Source organism: Podarcis raffonei, chromosome 8 (genome assembly GCF_027172205.1).
Source record: "Podarcis raffonei isolate rPodRaf1 chromosome 8, rPodRaf1.pri, whole genome shotgun sequence".
Lineage (NCBI taxonomy): Eukaryota > Metazoa > Chordata > Lepidosauria > Squamata > Lacertidae > Podarcis > Podarcis raffonei.
In genome coordinates, this window is record NC_070609.1 from 82863183 (window position 1) to 82883159 (window position 19977).

Genomic DNA, 19977 nt, shown 5'->3' on the forward strand with positions numbered 1-19977 from the left:
GCATTTCTCTTTAAATGTGGGGATGGGGTAGGGACTGTTATTATGATTATTTTATTATTATGCTGCATAAATTATGTTCTTAGTGTACACAGCCCTGGGATCTTTGGATAAAGTGAGGTATAGAAATAGTAGTAGCAGCAATAGTAGTAATAATAATAATAATAATAATAATAATAATAATAAAAACCAAAGCTTCTTTCTGTTCCCTTAACACTACAGCTTGCAAATCAGCATCAGAAACAAAGGTGATATCCCATGCTGTTCGCCAGCCTGTTTTCCTCCGCAGTATGTCAGCACCATCTGATCTTGAAATGATTGCAAATGATGACCTAGAGTTCACACGGTCAAGCCAGAGGTATATGTTGTCTCTCACTTCCTTTAAGTTCAGCCAGTGTTTTGTTACCCTCTCAGTGTAATTGGAGGTGACTGAATCTCCCTAATAAGATCTGTTTTTCCTCTCTGTAGGCGGCGCCATGTGACTAGCCACAGAAGCAGCTCTTTTACTCTTCTTCAGTCTCTCACCATTGAGGACAGCCGAGACAAGCCCACCTATAGTGTCTTGCTGGGGCAGCTGTTTGCTTTCATCGGGACCAATCCTGATCAAGCAGTAAGTCATGCCAGTGACAGAAGTTGCAGTCAGAGAGCATTAATTCTCATACCTGTGCATGCTCTGCAAGAAAACAATGTCTCCCAGGGCTGTATAGAATAAAAGCAACAAACACATTACAATAGAACACTAGGTAAAAGCAATACCAGCGAAGAATCAACAAATCTTCAAAACCCAGCAAGCCATGAAAAGCATGCTTGACTAGCCACATAATGTGCTGGGATGACTAAGCAGATTTAAAAAGTATTTGCCTGGCACCAAAAAGATACCAACATTATCACCAGGTGAACTTTTCTGAGGAAGACTATTCCATAAATGGGACATATAACCAAGAGACCCCTTTCCTCATCCACCACCTGCTGAACTTTAGGTGACGGTGTTTGTAGAAACCTTGTAGAAAGGCTCACATTGTCAAAAGTCATTATACGTCTCAAGCTGCATTATACTAAGGCCATTGGTCTACTTTTAACTGGGAATGACTCAGATCTGCTGCCTGAGATCCTCTTAGCTGGAGATGCCAGAGACTGAGACCTGATTTCAGAAGTATGTAGGACTCCAATATATAGCTATTAACCCTAAATCCTGTTCAGAATGGAAGGAGTGGCAGGGGTCTAGTTTTGGCACCCAGTGAACTGTGGGCATGTTTAAGGGGACATAGTGCAAGCCAGGAATTGAGCATGAAAAGTAAACGGCCACTTGTGCATTGTGGCTTTTTGAAGGGATATTTAATGAGACTTGTGGGCACCATAGGGGGCACTGATGAGCACGCTGGCATCCACAGCGCTTCATTGGCAAGCCCTGCACTACATGCAACTTTTTATTAGTAACCCTCACTTTGCATGCTTCAAGGAAGATAGTACGCTCTGAGCCAGCCAGCCATCACAAACAGAAACATTGCTGATGTCCCCAGTGGCAACGTCACAGGATTCACCCATCCCTTTCTCATAGGTATCGAGCAGCAGTTTCCTATTAGCTGCTCAGACTCGGTGGCGCCGTGGAAACACCAGAAAACAGGCCCTGGTGCATATGCGAGAGCTCCTGACAGCAGCTGTTCGTGTTGGTGGTGTGACACATCTTGTGGGTCCAGTCACAATGGTGCTTCAAGGAGGCCCCCGGTAAGATCCCTTCAGAGACTCACATCTGGAGAGGGCTGGAGGGGAATGTGGATTATTGGCAGGGGGCAGGGAGTCAGCCTTATCTTCAAAAACAGACTTACTGAAGGAACGCTGGAGGTGGCCCAAATAGCACTGCTCGTGGCATGAGACCGTATCACAGGGACACCTTTGAGTGGTGGTTGGTTAGGCTGTCTTAAAATTGATTGCTAAAGCCAAGGTTCCGGCAAATTTGAAAGCTGAACAAATTCTTTAGGCAATTGTGTAATAATTGGCACCTCCTTATTGAATGCATCAACCAAAACAGCATGTCGCAGTAAGTCCAACTTGCCAATCTGCAGGGTTCCCTGAGGAAAGACCATTGCTGTTTAAAAACCAGCATAAGTCTGTAATTTAACAGGTCTCTGACTCCCTGCCTTTTTTTTATTCTTCCATCTCTCAGATTGGATTTTGTTTTGCTCTTTTCAAGGGTGTGGGTATTAATTGCAGCAAGCTGCTAAAATGCACGGCTGGCTCAATGCGAAAAAGTCCCTTCTATCTTACATCGCACCTCACACTTGCATCCTCCAGGGATTTGGGGGCAGTTTATGTTTTTAAAGAGTCTGTTTTAATAGGGCCTGACTGTTTAACTTCCCACAGAATTGAAGAACTCACCTGCGGTGGGATGGTGGAGCAAGTTCAGGAAGCCTTTGGGGAGACCATGACCTCTGTGGTGGCACTCTGCGCTCGGTACCCCATTGCATGTGCAAACAGCATTGGCCTGCTGTGCACGATACCATACACCAGGTAGGCATGTCCCACCGTGGGAGAGCTTGTGAGCAGAGTATCCTGTTACATGAGGAAACCTGTCCAAAATTAAGCTTTACCAATAACCTGCAATTGTTCATGGGAAGCGTTTTTAAAAATGGTTGGTGATGCCTCCCTCACCTTTCTGTGTTGGTTTTCTGGTTGCACTGCTGCTGTTTTGTTATGCCACCCCTTCCCCCACCGCTGGAATTTTGTCTTCACAAACTGAGTTTCCCCCCCCAATCTCATTTTGAATTACTGGTAGTATTTTTATCAGGTGCAGTTGTGCTAATAAAAAGTTAGATAAGTAAATACAAATTGATTTCATCAGTGCTGCTGACCAGGAGGGAATGATTACAGTGGTACCTCGGGTTACATACGCTTCAGGTTACATACGCTTCAGGTTACACACTCCGCTAACCCAGAAATAGTGCTTCAGGTTAAGAACTTTGCTTCAGGATAAGAACAGAAATCGGGCTCCGGCGGCACAGCGGCAGCAGGAGGCCCCATTAGCTAAAGTGGTGCTTCAGGTTAACAACAGTTTCAGGTTAAGAACGGACCTCCGGAACGAATTAAGTACTTAACCCGAGGTACCACTGTATAGGAAATGCTTAAAGGGCCAATTTCAGTAATGTCTCTCTGAAATCAGCCCTTTAATTGGTTATTATGGGGACTTCCGGGTTGGCGCCATTGTTTAATGGCGGATTCCCTCCGAGCTCCGGAGGGAATCGGCTCCGTAGAGTCTGGGTCTGGCCGCTGCGGCGAAGCGGAGACCCTTAAAATCACAGGTGCGAAAGCCTGTGAACACAGAGACTTGGCGGGCACCATTTGCGCCCCACCAATCCGTGAAGGAGCCTTTTTAAAGGCTTCGGAACGGGGACGGGGTGAGGCGCGGTGCTGAGAGTACTCCCTCGTCTACGGAGTGAAGCCGCAAGCCATTAACAGAGAGCGCCAATTTCTTCTTTGGATCGATTGGACTTTAAAACATCAACCCGTGAGTAATACGGAGATTGGAACTTTTAAAAAAAAATTTTGGATCTGGAACGAGCGGGGAGGGGTTAAAAAGGAAGTCCACCCCCCCCTCTTTGTAAACAATCTAAAGCAAAGGACCGGTCAGCTAAGGTCGAGAGAATCTGTTTTTTGCTTTTTAATATAAGATCTTGACTTCACGGTTCTGACATTATAAGAAGATTTACTGGAGGACAAAAGAATTTTGGGAGCTGAAATTTCACCCCCCCCCTAGACCCGGGAACGTCCCGTGAGAAAGCCTGCTGTATTGAAGAGTTTGACAGCTGTCAAGTTAGCTGTCAGTCAGCTAGTTGTCAGCTGGAAAAAGAGAACTTTGTTTCTGTTGCTTCTGCTGGTTTATTTGTTATAACTTGCTGAAAATAAGGAGGGCTGATACAAAATAACTGGACTTTTGGTTTTGAGCTGAAAGGAATATTAAGGAACTAAAATCCCCCTAGAGGGGTCTTAGTGACATTACATTACAAAAATGGCTGGAGGATGGAAAATTCAAGCAGAATTGGACAGAGCATTTGTTCTCCTGGGAAAGTTACAAGATCAGTTCAATGTTTTGTCTACAGAGGTTTCAGTACTACGCTTGACAGTAAATAACAGTTTTGATCCTGATAAGGACTTGAAACAGGAAGCCCATTCAACTGAACAAATAAATGAAACTGAAAGTTTTGACAAGATGGAGCAATATGTTGCTTTAGAAGAAAATGAAGGAGGAGCTGGAATTCTGCAGAAGTCAAAGGAGAGTTGCAATATGAGGCCTGACATGATGACAAAAAAGGATAATAAAAATTTGATGTGGAAAGCCTGGCCTGAATGGGAGTCTGAAAAATGGAGAGATCTCCTTTGGAGGAGATCTGAAGACCTGAGGATTACAAATTTGCTGAAGGTGAAAGTTGGAGCTTTGGGGATATGTGGATTTGAAAGAAATATGAAACAAGAGTTGGAGTACCCCATAGACTTTGTTTTTAAGTACGGAGGTCTGGCTGGAAGCAATATGGATCCTGTTGGGCCGGAGCCTCTCCGAGACTTGGGGTTTAATATCAAGGACTATCAAAAAGACCGGCAGAAAGGAACTGAGAGAGATATAAGGGCCTCGGACGTGAGATCTCCAGGCTAAATAACATAAAGACTGATGGATATTGGTTGGGGACTGGAACCGGGAAAAGGGTGGGTGGAGGTTGGGAATCCAAAGGGTACATAAATATAATTTGCTTTGTTTTTTATATTTTGCTAGTTGTATGGAAATTGGGAAAATCGTGGAAGGGAAATTTTGGTCGACTTTAGGAAAAAGGTTTAAGAATAATTAATGAGGTATAAGTATTGATGTGTAAATTTGGATAAGGTAAAATTGCTTTTTTAAATTAAATAGAAATAAGGCTGGTAAAAATAAATTGAGGAAATGGAAGAAAGAAGAAAAGTAAAATAACAGTATGTTAGAACAAATGTTCAAGTTAAAGTGGAGAAATAAGTTAAGGATTTGCTGAATTGACAATTTAAATTGGAATACAAGAAGGGGAGGTGTGAGGAGGTCTGAGAAATAAGGTTAAGGAAAATAAGTATCTGAAACTTTATGTGTTTTTTTATTGTTGTTAAGTCTTGAATTTTATGTATTTTTGTGTTGTTTTTAGTTTGTTTATTTTTTGTTTTTGATTGTTATATGTTTGTTGAAAATACCAATAAATATTTATTAAAAAAATATTAATTGGTTATTATGGGAAGGGTGTATAATTCAGTGGTAGAACACATGCTTCGCACACAAAAGGTCCCAGATTCAATCACCAGTGTATTCAGGTAGGGATGGGAAAGAGTCCTGTTTCGAAGTGGCTCGCCAGGTTTCCAATCAGTGTCAATGTAGCTGAGCTGGACGGAACAATTGTCTGACTACTGGTATATGGCATAAAGGTCTCCCCATTTTGATGCAGTTTAGAGCAGTTCCTGATTCTTCTAGATATCAGCCCTTTAGTTCTTCCCCCCCTAAACTAGTTCTTTTCTGACCCGGTTGAAGAAGAAACTAATCAAGGGGGACTGGGAGAAATAGGAGCTGCTTTAAACCACACGAAACAGGGAGACACTGGCACTTTTTTAAAGCACCAAGTCCCACTGAATTTACCTCTGAATAAACATATTCAAATCTTGCTTGTGAGAATAGGCATACTGGGATTATTATGGGGAATATGAGAGCATACATTAAATGCTATGTAGAACTGCAGCAGTAATTCAGTTTCTAGATGCTTGTGGAAGAGCAATGCCTTAGTAGCTCTAAAGAGCCCTAGTGTGAAAAGGGCTAGAGTAACTCCACATTGTATTGAGAATGCCAAGGAAGCCTGTATCAGTTTTTATGTCCAAATTTGCCTATAGATAGTTAAAGATCTTGCTCTTCTTTCTGGCCATAGCTTCATGGGACTCAGCATTCAGAATATAATTAGAACAATGAAAATAGTTAAGCACAAGACACCATGGTATTATATACAGCAGCAAAGCAGGAAATGAGATTGACAGACGCTGTATATTTGTTGTGTGGTTTCAACTCGGGCGTGTATTAAGAGGGCTAAAATGTTACTGTCACCCCACTGTCGTGGTTCATGTTTCTGGGCAGGAGTGAAGAGAAGTGCCTGGTGCGGAGTGGCCTCGTCCAGCTGATGGATCGCTTGTGCAGTTTAAGCAGCCAGACAGAAGCCAGCTCCAATGAAAAGCAAACAAAGAAGCAGAAAGTGGCCACCATGGCTTGGGCTGCATTCCAAGTGCTAGCCAACCGTTGTGTCGAATGGGAAAAAGAGGAAGGTAGGAGGGGCTTGCAGGCCTGGCCCTGGTTATGTGAACTAAGATGCTTGGCAACATATTTGTGCAGTAAAGAGATATGAAAGCTTTTGGTTGAATTGAGTGCTCAGTGGCAATAACAGTGTAAAACTCCCCTGGCTCCTTTTTGCTTCATTGTCCATCTACACTCTCATTTTCCAATGCTGCAGCTCTCTTAAAGCAGGCATGGCCAAACTTGGCCCTCCAGCTGTTTTGGGACTACAGTTCCCATCATCCCTGACCACTGGTCCTGTTAGCTAGGAATGATGGAAGTTGTAGTCCCAAAACAGCTGGAGGGCCGAGTTTGGCCATGCCTGTAAAACATCTCATCCCTTTTTACAGCTCTTCACTTTTTCAAGTTTCTGACTCCTCGACTTTTTCAGACTAGTGTCTAGACTGAATTCTGTACAGCATTATCACTTCACACCTCAGCCCCTTTTAGCTAATCAGGAGATAGACTCTTGGAGATGCTTATTTTTCTCCTTGGCTCCTTGCCAGACTCTGAACTTTTGACACTCCTGTGCACGACTTCCTGAGCAAAACATCCTATTATACTTCTAATTCTCCTGTGGACTTTTGACTTTCCTATGCAAGAGGGCATCTAAATCAAAAGCAACCATCTTATAACTCAAGTTTCACATCCCCAAACCCAACAAAAATGTCTAAAAGGCCCACTCAGGACTATACTGCTTTTAATGTTTTTTGTTGTTTTTATGTTGCTGTACACCACCTGATATTTTATGAGTGGGTGGTATTTAAATACAGTCATACCTCGGGTTATAGCCACTTCAGGTTGCGTTTTTTCGGGTTGCGGACCACCAAAACCCGGAAGTACCAGAATGGGTTACTTCTGGGTTTCAGCGGCCACGCATGCGCAGAAGCGCCAAATTGCAACCCGCATGTGCGCAGATGTGGGTTGCGAATGCTGCAGGTTGTGAATGTGCATCCCGCAAGGATCACGTTTGCAGCCCGAGTGTCCACTGTACTGTTATAAATCAATAAATGTTTCTACATGTACACCAACCTCCAATCTACATTTTTCATTATAGGTGTTCTCCTGTTTCTAATAGCTGCTCAGTGTGTTTCAGTTGGAGCTCATCAACTATGATCCCACTTATATTCCTTTTGCAGGTGGATCAACTGAGGCTGTGCACTCAGGTTTGGCTCGCCAGGTCTCCAGTCTCTTAACCAACCACCTGGCACGTGCCACAGAGTGCTGTGGCAACCAGGCAGCTGGGAATGATGCCCTGCAAGATGTGCTCAGTCTCCTGAATGATCTGTCTAGGTACGGCCGAATTCTTGGTCTCTGGATCACACTTTAGACTATAATGAACTCGTTTTAGTAATGTTGGTGGCAGAACTTCGGAGTAAAAAAAAACAACTATTGAAATTTTTGTGTGAATCATAAATCAAATATATTTGAGCAGCTTGATATGCTATGCTACTGGACCAAAATCCATTTGGGTGGCAGAACACCCACAGTTTCCTGTAGCACATTTTCTTCTTAGTATGTTGTGTCATTAATGTAAATAGGAAGATTAATTTGAGTTGACTCTGCAATCTTGTTGTGTCCCTTGAATTTTGTGGGAAGTCATAGGGAAGGTTTTGTTGTTTAAAATGACTCAGCCAATTTCAATGCCTTTTATTTTGTCCAAAGCTGTGTTGTTGTGAGAGCTGTCCTCCTGCCTTTTTCCATGGAAAGTGGAAAAGGTTGCCTTGTAATTTGGTCTCCAAAGGGTCGTTTTTTAAAAAAAGCCAAACAAACCCACTGTTAATCCCAGCAATAGCTGAAACACATCCTAAATAAATGGTTACAGTTCACAATCGTTCCTGATTGAAGATGCATTGCTTCTTGTCTCTTTAGCTCTGTTTCTACTCTCCAGTTGAGAAATCACTTAGAACAATTTTGCCAGGCTTGGAACCCAAGTTGTATAGAACATCCTGTTTTCACCTGATTTTGTTTCAAGTCATACCTTGGGTTAAATGTGCTTCAGGTTGAGCGTTTTCAGGTTACGCTCCACGGTGACCCGGAAGTAATGGAGCACGTTACTTCTGGGTTTTGCTGCTTGTGCATGAGCAGATGCTCAAAATGATGTCACGTGCATGCGCAGAAGCGGCGAATTGTGACCCGCACACGTGCAGATGCGGGTTGCGTTCGCTTCAGGATGGAAACGGGGTTCCGGACCGGATCCCTTTCGCATCCAGAGATACCACTGTCTCTCTCTCTCTCTCTCTCTCTCTCTCTCTCTCTCTCTCTCTCTGTGTGTGTGTGTGTGTGTGTGTGAATCTTTAGTTGTGTCAGCCATTGGCCGTAGCAATAAAACAACACAATATACAAAGAATAGAAATAAAAAGTCAGTTATATAAAATACATTTTAAGGTTTTGAATCAATAGTCAAATAGTGGATCTTATTCTAATTGCCCCAGCTAAAAACCTTGCAACCTTTGCTGTCACCTGCTCATCTTGATCTGTGAAGAGAAAGGACACTGTGGCAGTGGCTGGGCGACCTGGAATGGACAATAAAAGAGGGGTGATAACCTCATTCCTCAAGTCTTTATAAAGAGTGCAAGCCAGAAGGGCATGTGCCACCGATTTGTTACTGCCATCTCTTTTTTAGAAAATGCATTCAAAGCTGTTGGTGTTTGTCTTCTTTCAGGAGCCACATTGGCAAAGCAATCCTAAGCCAACCAGCCTGTGTATCCAAACTTCTCTCTCTGCTCTTGGACCAGCGTCCCTCTCCAAAGCTGGTCCTCATCATCCTTCAACTCTGCCGTGCTGCTCTTCCACTCATGAGTGTTGAGGACTGTGGGAATGTCGAATTGCCACCCTGGAGTTACTCTGTGCCCTCGCTAAACAGTGAGCAGGATGACCCCAGTGACCCAGCTTCTAAAATTGCCTCCCTGCTCTTAGCAAAACTGGCTGATTACGTGGTACCAGGTAGGGAACGCGCAAGATCTCGAGAAACTAATCATTGCTGCATGAGAATTCAGGCAGCATCTTTCACTTTTGTGATCCTCCTTTTATAACAGTTTGGAAACCTCCACAAAACGTTGCAGGGGTGGGTCACAGAAGCACGTTGCCTCAGTGCTTCCATTGTCTGCCCTGATCTCCCATAGCCTTTGAGGGTTTCCAGACAAGCAGATGCTACAGGCCACTTCCACCCCTGTGTTCCAGCAGAGCCTTTAAGGTTGCCTTGGAGTCTTATCTCAAGCCTCCCATCTATGTGCTTAGCCTGGACCTCAAGGCTTTTCAGAGAGATGCTCCCAGTAGCTGGACCACAAGTCTGGGCTTTTCTTCCGCAGAGAACCTCTATTGCTCAAATTGTAAATCTCAGTCTGCACATGCAATATCCTTAGGACAGGATAGGACCATTTCATGCTGCAAGTTTGTTCTCCAGTGCAGTGGATATTAAGACACCACCATGAGATGATTTTCCTGCAGACAGAAATGCCATTTTTGAATGTTCCTTGAAGTAAAAACCATGTGCCAGGAAAAACTAGCAAGGCTTTCTTTTCCCTCTTCCATTGCTCTGTGGCTTAACTTAGCAAAAGATCAGAACTGGGAAAGGAGTTTCAGGAGCTAGCTAAACTTCTCAAAACTTAGATCTTTTTGTCTCACCTAGGCGATTGTGGGGAGGTAGTGTTAACCCATTAGTGTCTCAGTATTCCCGTTTGCAGTTTAAAGTATTACAGTCCAAGCAGTACTCTACAATCCCATTTTGCTGCATATGCATATCTATAGACCAAGCCTACACCCATTGGAATCAGTGTGAGACATTTTTTTCCAAACTGACCTTTGGAAGCCTGAGATACTTCAGGATTAGGACAATAGATGGTCTCATCATTGTAGCTAGGTGTTATGTGATTAGCTTGCCCATTCCTGTAGCTTGTTATAGGGCAAACTATGAATTGAATTAAATTTCTTTAGTATTTGATTACTACCAGAAAAGGTATAGAATGTGTTTACAGCTATTGCTTAAAGCTTGTTTTCCTCGCTTGCAGGATGTCAGACGGTTCTTTCTCCAACTGCTTCTGAACCTGATACTTCATTGACAAAAGCCAGCCCAAAAGGTTCCCTTAAAGGAGACAAAGATCCAGGAGAAGAGAGTGAGGCTGTGGATGGCAAACTTTCCATTTTTATACATAAGCGGGAAGACCAGTCATCTCATGAAGTGCTTCAGCCATTGCTGAGGTAATTTGAACTCTGTGGAACGCAGTTAAGAAATCTGGATGCCGCAGCCAACATTTATTCTGTGTTTTATCCTTCCCTTTGTAGTAGCTCAGAAGGTCGGCCATTTCGCCTTGGAACAGGAGCCAATATGGAGAAGGTGGTTAAGATGGATCGAGATATGACCAAAGTAAGGGCAAAATAAAATAATTGTGTGAATAACTTAATCTGCTTTGCAAGAGTGAAAATAATAATTGCAATTTTTCCCCCAGCAAGAAGATGTGGCTTGCCAATTGATGCTTTTGTAGTTAGCCTGCAGGACTAGAAAAAGAGGGATTTCTAGTGATAGTTAGCCTTAGGGTAAATGGCATTGGCCCGTGCATTCCGAATACTGTGTGAGTTGCAAAAGAGCTGTTTCTTTTTCAGAGTGGTTGCTGCGAAGTGATCACGGAGGAAGCAGCTGCCGCTTTGCGGAAGGCCACCAAGTGGGCACAGTCTGGATTGATCGTGAGCGTGGGGCCACCAGTAGAAACGGTCAGTCCCGAAAGCACCAGTGGCCTGTCAACTGGAGACAAAAAGAAAACAGCACAAATCTCCATTTGCAGGGAGCGGAACTCAGAGCTTGCCAGGTACAGAATTTCTGCTGGTGTCCAGAATACCGTGATGTAGAGTGGAAGTGGACTCTACTCTTCTACCCTAGGTTTAAGTGGGGGCAGGCATATATCTATGTTGCTTAGAGACGGTCACAAAGAGGTGGGCATAGGACTTTTCTACTCTCCCTGTTTGCTCAAACTCTGCTTGGGAGAAACTTAAATATTCTTGTAAGTTCTCCAAACTGCTTTTAAGCACATCCCATTTCAGCATTTTCTCAAAAGCGCATGCTGTTGCTGCTTTCGTCTTCCGGCTTTATCAGCTGCTAGGACACTAAACAAGGTATTTCTCACCTTTATCCACTAATCCTTTTTATCAACTTCCAAGGCTTTTCTCCTCTTCATTTTTTTTCCAAGCACCAAGGTCTCATACACAGTCATCTTCTTTGTAAGTCAAAGGTCTTAACAGCCAAAATCTCGGCCACACAATTGGTTTGTCTAATCAAGGGTCACTCTGACCCCTAGTTAGCTTCCCTGTAGACCAGAGGTAGGAAACCTCTTTCAGGCTGTGTGGGCCACAATCCGTTGTGGCCAATCTTCCAGAGGCTGCATCCCAGTGGTGGTCGGGGCCACAGGCAAAAGTGGATGGTCTTGCCTTTGTACAGTGCATCATATTCTACCCACGCAAAAGTTGAAGGTTTCTGATTTGCTTTATGTTTCTGACATGCACACCCATGTCTCCATCCTTTATCCAGGAAAGCGTTATCACAGTTCAAGGAGACTTTCCTGCCAGAAAAAGGCAACGGAGGGGCTAATGGAGTAGGGCTGGTAAAATGTGGGGCCAGGCAGAGAGGCCTTGAGGGTTCTGCTTGAGGTTCTGCTACAGGCAAAGATGACATGGAGCCAGATCTTTCCACTACTGTCATCCACTTGGTTTCACCCACACTTGCTAATCAAAGAGTTATTTGGGCCTGGCAGGGGTGGATTAGCAACTCACAGCCCACCATTGATTTTTCTCAACAGAACTGACCCTGTGAGGCCCTTCATCAGTGGCCATGTAGCAAACAGCATGGCGGCAGAGGTGATTGCTTTGCTCCACAGCTTGCTCATGGCACCAGAATCCAATGCAGCTCAGATATGGACAACCACAGCTGAAAAAGTAAGTCAGGGAAGGATCCTTAGCTTCTTGGGTGTGAACATGAAAGTTGGGGAGTCACGTGCCCAAACTGCAACACGAGCTTCTTCTGTAAGCATAAAAAGTCACCTAGAATTCAGTCAGAAGACAGCAATTATGCAAAGGTAGGGCCTACCACAAAATATTGGGGTGAATCCAGTATCAAGGATACTACAAGTTGTCAAAGGCTGAAATTGGCCAGTTCTCCACACCCCTACCCCTGTCCTTGTTTTCCATTTGCTTTTCCTAGCCAAGCCCCTTTATAGAAAAACAGAAGCTTATACCAAGAACAAACTTAGTTGGTCTCTAAGGTGCTACTGGACAATTTTCAATATATATATATATGAAAAATAAAATTTGTGTGTATTTCTCCCATACTCCCTCAGGTCCTTTCGCGTGCTCTGATGTATATCCCTCAGCTGGGAAAATATGCAGAAAGCATCCTGGAGAATGGCAGCAGCAGCGGAAGGAAACTCGCCAAGCTTCAAAGGATCGCTCGCCAGGCAGTCGCTGCTCTTTGCGCTCTTGGTGGCTTCAAAGAGACGATCAAAATTGGCTCTGAAGTGCAGGTGACTGGCCGTGCGCCCTTTAATTCCTCACCCCACCCTCTGTTCTGCAAATCAGTGGCAAAGCTTCTGTTTGAGGATATAAAACACTGCCATTCTTTCTGTTATGGCTGCCATGTTTCTCTGTGCCGTGTGCTAGGTTTATTACTTCATCCTTAGCAGTGAATTATTTATAGCCCCAGATAAGTCTAACCTTCATTCCTGACTGTTTCCTCTTTCTCTTTTCAATAGGTTTTGGGTAGGGGAATAGCAGGAAGCATTGGAGTGGTGGCGTCTATTAATGAACAGGAAGGTATAGCAACGGTCAAATTTCCGCCTACCACTATAGACTGTAGAAAGACCTCCCAAGCATCAGACATTTTAACTATTCCATTATCTAGGCTCTGTGTTCCAAGATCAGAGGTAAGGTCATTTTAAAATCCAACGCTGAGCGTAATACTTCAACCGTGTAAATAAGCCGACAAAAGTTGCTGGCCTGCAGTTTTATTTTACTACCCTGCTATAGAGACCAGTAGCTTCAAGAGAAGCCTTCTCATCTGTGGCCACCATGGGAACATAGGAAACTAGCCTCAGTTAGTTGTGGTTTGGTAATTGCCTCATAACAAGTGGGCTGGGAGAGAAGGGAGAGGCTTCCCTTCCTCTGTGGTCAGCACAGAACCCGTGTGGGATGCTGGAGATGGGACAGAGGTGCATTCGTTTTCTGCTAGCCCTCTTACTCCCCTGCATGAGATTATTTCTCACATATAGCTACTGGGTGAGTTGTTGCATGCAAGGCTATAGGACTGAATTGTCAAATTCAAGCTGCAGTTTAAAATCTGAGCAGCTTTTTAGAGGGGGCACTTTATGAGCGGGTTGTTGTTGTTGTTTTGAAAAGCTGACATGGGGCAGTTTGGGCATTCTGTAAGATAGGCAGTTTGAAAGTTTTATTCCAGTGATATATAATGTAAATCATTGAGATTTTGTGGCTATCTTGCCATTTTCTTCTTGGTTTGTTAATTTTTAAACCGTGCAGTGTGTTTTTGTGATGATGTAATAATGAGGCTATATAACTCCAGGTAATTCCCTCATTTCCCAGAAACTAACAACTTGAATTTAACTTTTTACCGTGCCCCCTCCTCCACCACGACCAGGCATTGCCTCTCCATAAACTGTCCATTACTGAGAAGGTAGTACAGGCAGTCCAGTCCATGTTGCTTCCTCAGGAGGGAAGTCTCTCTATTCATACCTCACTTCCTGCAACAGGAGATGGCTCAACTCCAGTAATGGCAGTGGTCCGACTCCTTGCTGAAATTAGAACCAGGTGAGTGGTGGCGGTTCTGGCAGTGGTTGAGCTGTGGCTGGGAGGCAGGTACCACAAAGGGCTGGGAGCTTTGTTAGGTGGGTTGGAACTGTAGGGTTGCCATATTTTGAAGAGCAGAAAAGAGGACACAAATGCCGACTTCTACAGTCATACCTCTTGTTACGTTCGGTTCAGGTTACATTTTTTCAGGTTGCGTCCCGCGGCAACCCGGAAGTAATGGAACAGGTTACTTCCGGGTTTTGCCACTTGTGCATGCACAGATGCTCAGAATGACGTCACGCACATGTGCAGAAGTGGCGAATTGCAACACGCGCAGAAGCAGGTTGCGTTCTGCTCAGGATGCGAACGGGGCTCTGGAACGGATCCTGTTCTCAACCAGAGGTACCACTGTACTTTTAACTATGGATCGCTATGACGCCTCTACCCATGAAAAAGAGGACATGTCCTGGAAAAAGAGGGCTTATGGCACCTCAGAAGTGAAGTGGATACGGGGTGAAGACAGATAGAGAAGACAGAGCTCATGGTGAATCTGATGAGCTTCCCTCTGCCTGTTTATTATTAAAAGTGTAAAATGAACACTTAGTAATTGATTCATTACTTTATTAATTGTAAGTTCCTTGGGATAGACATTTGCCTAGAAAGCAGCCTAAAATATTTTAAATTTTGTATAGAATATTATAGCAAAGAAGGGCAAAGCTGCTTCATTCAAGAGAAATCGTTGGCGACATTGCAGAGGGCAGCCCGTCAGTATCATGGATAGGAGGCTTCCGCTTCAAACTTGTAGAAACAGATTTTTTGGAGCACTGGCCTAGAGAGGAAAAGTGCATCTCAGCTGTGCACCGCACTTCCAGATCACTCCTGCTCTACGTTATGTCTGTCTTTACCCTTTATTCAGCAAACAGCAAACATATCCACTGGATATAGTGTATGGCTATACTGTGCCACTTTCAGACAACCTGCTTGTTGAACTTTTATCCTGATTCGTTTGCATAAAGTTTGCAAGGAGGGTCTATGATAACAACTGTATACAGGCAACAACTGATTTACGTGTGTCCAATTGACATTTGACAGCGCACACTCGCAACGTGGCAACCTGGAGGTTGCCGGAAAAGGAGGCAGGGCATATCAGGGTGGGGTAGGCTTATGCTCCTTCTGCTGATGTACGCGGGGGTCAGGAATATTTTCCCCGGCCTAATCGGTTGTTGCCTGTGTTGAGCATTTGTTCTGATTTGTTTGCAGGAAGGTTTTATTACGTTGCGTCAACTATTGCTATCTCATGCTTTCTATTGCCTTTTCCCATCACTTTATCACAAAAAGCCCACTGAGACCTAATGAACAGCTAAAACCAGTAGTCCTAACTAGCAGGCAAGGGATTATTTTCCCCAAGACGCTTGTTTCTGCCAGCAACACAGAAGGGATCTGCCAGCAGTGCAATCTGTGTAATCTCGTGCTTGTTCTGGCAGGATTTTTCAATCCTTGTTGTCCTTTTTGTCTTCTCCTCTTCCCTGTCTCCCAAGGGCATGCCTGGTGATGGCACAGTTGCTGGAGGATAGCTCCTTCTGTGAAGAATTCATCCAGCAGTGTCCAGCTGCTGTGGAAGTCCTTAACCTCGTTGCCCAGGAATGCAGCCCTGGTAGGAACTCCGTCTTACTTAATGCAGCAATGAATGAGCTTGGCCCATATTTAAGATACAGTGTGTGTTTTTGCTGTGGCTTGCGCCCGCAGTTTGATTGAAATAAGGTTGGCAACTAGGTTTGACCAGTCTGGGCAGGGCAAGTGGCTACATCATTGCCCCAGAAGTGGTCCCACTTGCTTACTTACATCTGACAGTTGTGTGATCTTTTCTGAAGGGAGAAAAAAAGGATGCCAGACAGCAAGCATTTCTCAGTTTCTCCTTCCTACAGCCAGATGGAGCTTAAAGGGTTTCTTTACCCCCCTGAAGAGCATGATAGCCCAACCAGCTGCCATCTGGAAGCCAGTTTGAGTCCATAAGCTACCAGTAGCTCACTGCTGAAATAAGTTATTAGTCATCTACTGCAACTGGGACGCGGGTGGCGCTGTGGGTTAAACCACAGAGCCTAGGGCTTGCCGATCAGAAGGTCGGCGGTTCGAATCCCCGCAACGGGATGAGCTCCCGTTGCTCGGTCCCTGCTCCTGCCAACCTAGCAGTTTGAAAGCACGTCAAAGTGCAAGTAGATAAATAGGTACCGCTCCGGCGGGAAGGTAAATGGCGTTTCCGTGCGCTGCACTGGTTCGCCAGAAGCGGCTTAGTCATGCTGGCCACATGACCTGGAAGCTGTACGCCGGCTCCCTCGGCCAATAAAGCGAGATGAGCGCCGCAACCCCAGAGTCGGCCACGACTGGATCTAATGGTCAGGGGTCCCTTTACCTTTACCATCTACTGCGAAAGGGGCAGAAGTATAATCTAACTGGGGAGTCCATGTTGTATATTGGCTAGAGTATCAGCCTTGAAGCTCACTGGGTGGTCTTGGCTCAGTTTCTTAGTGAGAGGTTGTGAAGGTGAAATGGAGTTTTTGGTACAACCCACGTTTGCCATCCTAAGCTCCTTGAAGGAAGGGCAGGATTAAACTAATACAGTGGTATCTCAGTTTACGAACTTAATTCGTTCTGGAAGTCGATTCTTAATCCGAAACCGTTCTTAAACCGAGGCGCACTTTCCCTGATGAGGCCTCCTGCCGCCGGTGCCCTTCCACTGTTTGACTTCTGTTCTTAGACCAAGGTAAAGTTCACAAACCGGGACACTACTTCCGGTTTTGCGGAGCTTGTAAACGAATAGTTCGTAAACAGGGCTGTTCTTAAACCGAGGTACCGCTTTATGAATAAACAGCTGAAACAACATGTCACAACCTGACTTCGCTAGTTAGCAAGTCTTTTGCTAATTCTACCTTGGAGGTCTTTGAGATCACACTCAGAGGTTAAAAATATGGTTTAGGAGGACTCCATGAAGTGAATGGCCCCATTATCATCTTAAGGTCTGACTGGCACATTGTTGCTGGCTTTGTTTGTAATCTTCTAGGGGAGCGGCTCCTTGTTGTAGAAGTGCAGTGTGAAAGGTTAAGGATGCTGTATCGTGACAGCGCTCGGCCCCCACCGCCACCTCTCCAGGCAGACCGAAGGCAGGTAAATATATAAGCAGAGGCTTAGCCTGCCTCCTCCTTGAACTGTTTTGGTGCCTGAAGAAGGCAGATGATGAGCTAGTATTACAGCATAAAATGTCCAATTGCATATCTGTTCATGAATGTCTCCTGCTAAGTGTGCTTTGGAGTTTGCAGGCAAAAAAACCAGTTTACACATTGCAGTTATGTATAATTAAATGCAGGCCCTTCTCTTCTTGGTTCAGCCCAAGGAAGTCACCTGGAATCCTTCTAGGGTCTTCCCACCTGTGCGAGCCTGTATGTTCTCCTCGCATCTTACAGCCGTGACTTTCCTTGCGGATCCCAGTGCCGGTGGAGGGCTGCCTCGTGGCACCTTCATTTACGCCACATCACCAGTTCCGGTACAGGTGAGCAATCGTGATGGGTATAGTTCCCTCTTCACCTGTGTTCAAGCATGCACAAATACTGATTCAGAAGGTGCTGGGAAGTGCCTTTTATTCTGGGTTAATCCGTGGATGGTCGTGGGTGTGCTTTGTTCCTTTCTCCAGGCACCATCCTTCTATTGGGAGATTGAGATAGTGTCCTACGGAGATACGGATGATGACACAGGGCCGATTGTTTCGTTTGGCTTTGCCACGGAAGCAGAAAAGCGTGATGGAGCGTGGACCAACCCTGTGGGCACCTGCCTCTTCCACAAGTAGGTTGCAAACAAATCTACTGGGAAGCTGTATCAGTATCTGGTGTAGGAAATCTTAAGGAATTCATGATCAGGCAACCTTTATTTCTGTTACGAGGGTCCCAGAATGAGACCAGCGAGATGGGTGTTGGTGTTCTGTGTAACTTCCTTCCGTAATCTGCCCCAGGTATTGAGCTTAAGCCCATTTACATCCATTTACATTTGTATGCCCTTTGGCATACAAATCCGCAAAAGGTCTGATTGTTTTTTGCTATCTCAGTATGGTAACAATTGGGACGCGGGTGGCTCTGTGGGTTAAACCACAGAGCCTACGGCTTGCTGATCAGAAGGTCGGCGGTTCGAATCCCCACAATGGGGTGAGCTCCCGTTGCTCGGTCCCTGCTCCTGCCAACCTAGCAGTTCGAAAGCATGTCAAAGTGCAAGTAGATAAATAGGTACCGCTCTGGCAGGAAGGTAAACGGTGTTTCCGTGCGCTGCTCTGGTTTGCCAGAAGCGGCTTAGTCATGCTGGCCACATGACCCGCAAGCTGTACACCGGCTTCCTCGGCCAATAAAGTGAAATGAGTGCCACAACCCCAGAGTCGGCCATGACTGGACCTAATGGTCAGGGGTCCCTTTACCTTTACAGTAACAATTGAGCACGGGCTTGTTGAAGTTTACTTTTAGGGACTTAATACTCCTAATGCTCAAGTGAAATATTAAGTGAATTGTTTCTCCAGCTAATGCTTCACCCCTTTCTTCACATGGTTTCAGCAATGGAAGGGCTGTTCATTACAACGGTTCCAGTTTGCTGCAGTGGAAAAGTGTGAGACTGGATGTGACCCTCTCTCCTGGTATGTCAGCTATGCTTAACCTACAAGCATCTTATGAGAGCCACATCAGGAGTAACAGAGAGAGACAACCTTTTTCCTTTTAACCCTTTTCTTTTCCCCTAGGTGATGTTGCAGGCATTGGCTGGGAAAGAGCAGAAGGCACCCCTCCTCCTCCAGGGCAGCCAGCCAAAGGCCGGGTGTATTTTACATACTGTGGACTGCGGTTGGGTCCATATCTGGAGGATGTGTCTGGGGGAATGTGGCCTGTCGTCCACATCCAGAAGAAGGCAGGTTAAACACCCTCTGTATCTCCCAGCTAGAGTTCACCAGGGCTTGGCCTCAGATCCTGTTCTTAAATCCAGGCCTTTGAACATGTGGAGCAAAAATTATAGTGAAAACCCCTGTTCTTGTGCAGAGTACCTTTCTCTGTTTCTCTATTATGTAATCATAACCAGCCCACACACATCTAAGGGAAGAAATGAAATGTTTTTATACATCTTGTTGTATTTTAGGTTGTTTTTGATGTTCACTTTTGAAAGTTGTTTTTAGTTCTGTTTTGAAAAAATATAATAATAATAATAATAATAATAATAATAATAATAATAATACAATAACAACAGCAATAATGAAAAATAATCCGATTCCCCATACTCTCTGACAATTACTCATGTTTGCTGGGGTTGATGGGAGCTGGAGTCAGATAACGTCTGAATGGCACCACATTGGCTACCGCTATCCTGGCACTGATGTGTTTGTTCTGTAGAGAAAAATTCTTTTTGTGGTTAGAGAGATCTATAAATAAGTTTCCATAAGACTTGGCATTGGATTCCCAGCAACAGATTCAGGAGCTTGCCCCTTTTAACCTGGCTGTTCAGATCTTCCTTTCTTAGACAGACTACTGCTTTAGTAGCTTGCTTTAATGCCCTCTCTTGCCTTCATCTGAATCTCTTCTTGTTACTTTATATGCATTATTAAAATTATTTAATTGTATCCTGATTTAGGGGTCCAGCAGAATTGAGAAGCTGGCTGTAAATAACCCAAATAATTAGATATAGAGTTCAATATTCAATATTATTAATAGCACAGTGGAGTATCTTTTCATGTTTCCTTTTTCTAATACTAATTTCCTTTTTGGACACCAACTGCATTATTAGTAATACCATTTTAAAAAAATGCTTCGTGGGTTATTGTGCAATAGAAGTATTTAGTAAGCCAAACACAACCCTCTGTTGCC

At 44.5% G+C, this 19977-nt stretch overlaps 1 protein-coding gene across 7 annotated transcripts in view; it reads left to right on the top strand.

Moving 5' to 3' along the window:
* The window catches only part of HECTD4 (HECT domain E3 ubiquitin protein ligase 4), a 117101-nt gene that overhangs the window by 67081 nt on the left and 30043 nt on the right, over window positions 1–19977 (top strand). For 4 of the 7 annotated variants that reach the window (XM_053401190.1, XM_053401191.1, XM_053401192.1 and 1 more), the window contains exons 30-49: window positions 220–355; window positions 466–607; window positions 1556–1722; window positions 2359–2505; window positions 6122–6306; window positions 7453–7606; window positions 8979–9259; window positions 10324–10513; window positions 10598–10679; window positions 10916–11118; window positions 12103–12238; window positions 12640–12822; window positions 13051–13221; window positions 13950–14119; window positions 15637–15752; window positions 17157–17260; window positions 17460–17642; window positions 17784–17932; window positions 18685–18764; window positions 18867–19030. In XM_053401190.1, the coding sequence (XP_053257165.1) occupies window positions 220–355; window positions 466–607; window positions 1556–1722; window positions 2359–2505; window positions 6122–6306; window positions 7453–7606; window positions 8979–9259; window positions 10324–10513; window positions 10598–10679; window positions 10916–11118; window positions 12103–12238; window positions 12640–12822; window positions 13051–13221; window positions 13950–14119; window positions 15637–15752; window positions 17157–17260; window positions 17460–17642; window positions 17784–17932; window positions 18685–18764; window positions 18867–19030 (3143 nt within the window). The remainder of the gene's footprint in view (window positions 1–219; window positions 356–465; window positions 608–1555; window positions 1723–2358; window positions 2506–6121; window positions 6307–7452; window positions 7607–8978; window positions 9260–10323; window positions 10514–10597; window positions 10680–10915; window positions 11119–12102; window positions 12239–12639; window positions 12823–13050; window positions 13222–13949; window positions 14120–15636; window positions 15753–17156; window positions 17261–17459; window positions 17643–17783; window positions 17933–18684; window positions 18765–18866; window positions 19031–19977) is intronic. The other 3 variants (XM_053401195.1, XM_053401196.1, XM_053401197.1) reach the window with 1 other exon arrangement.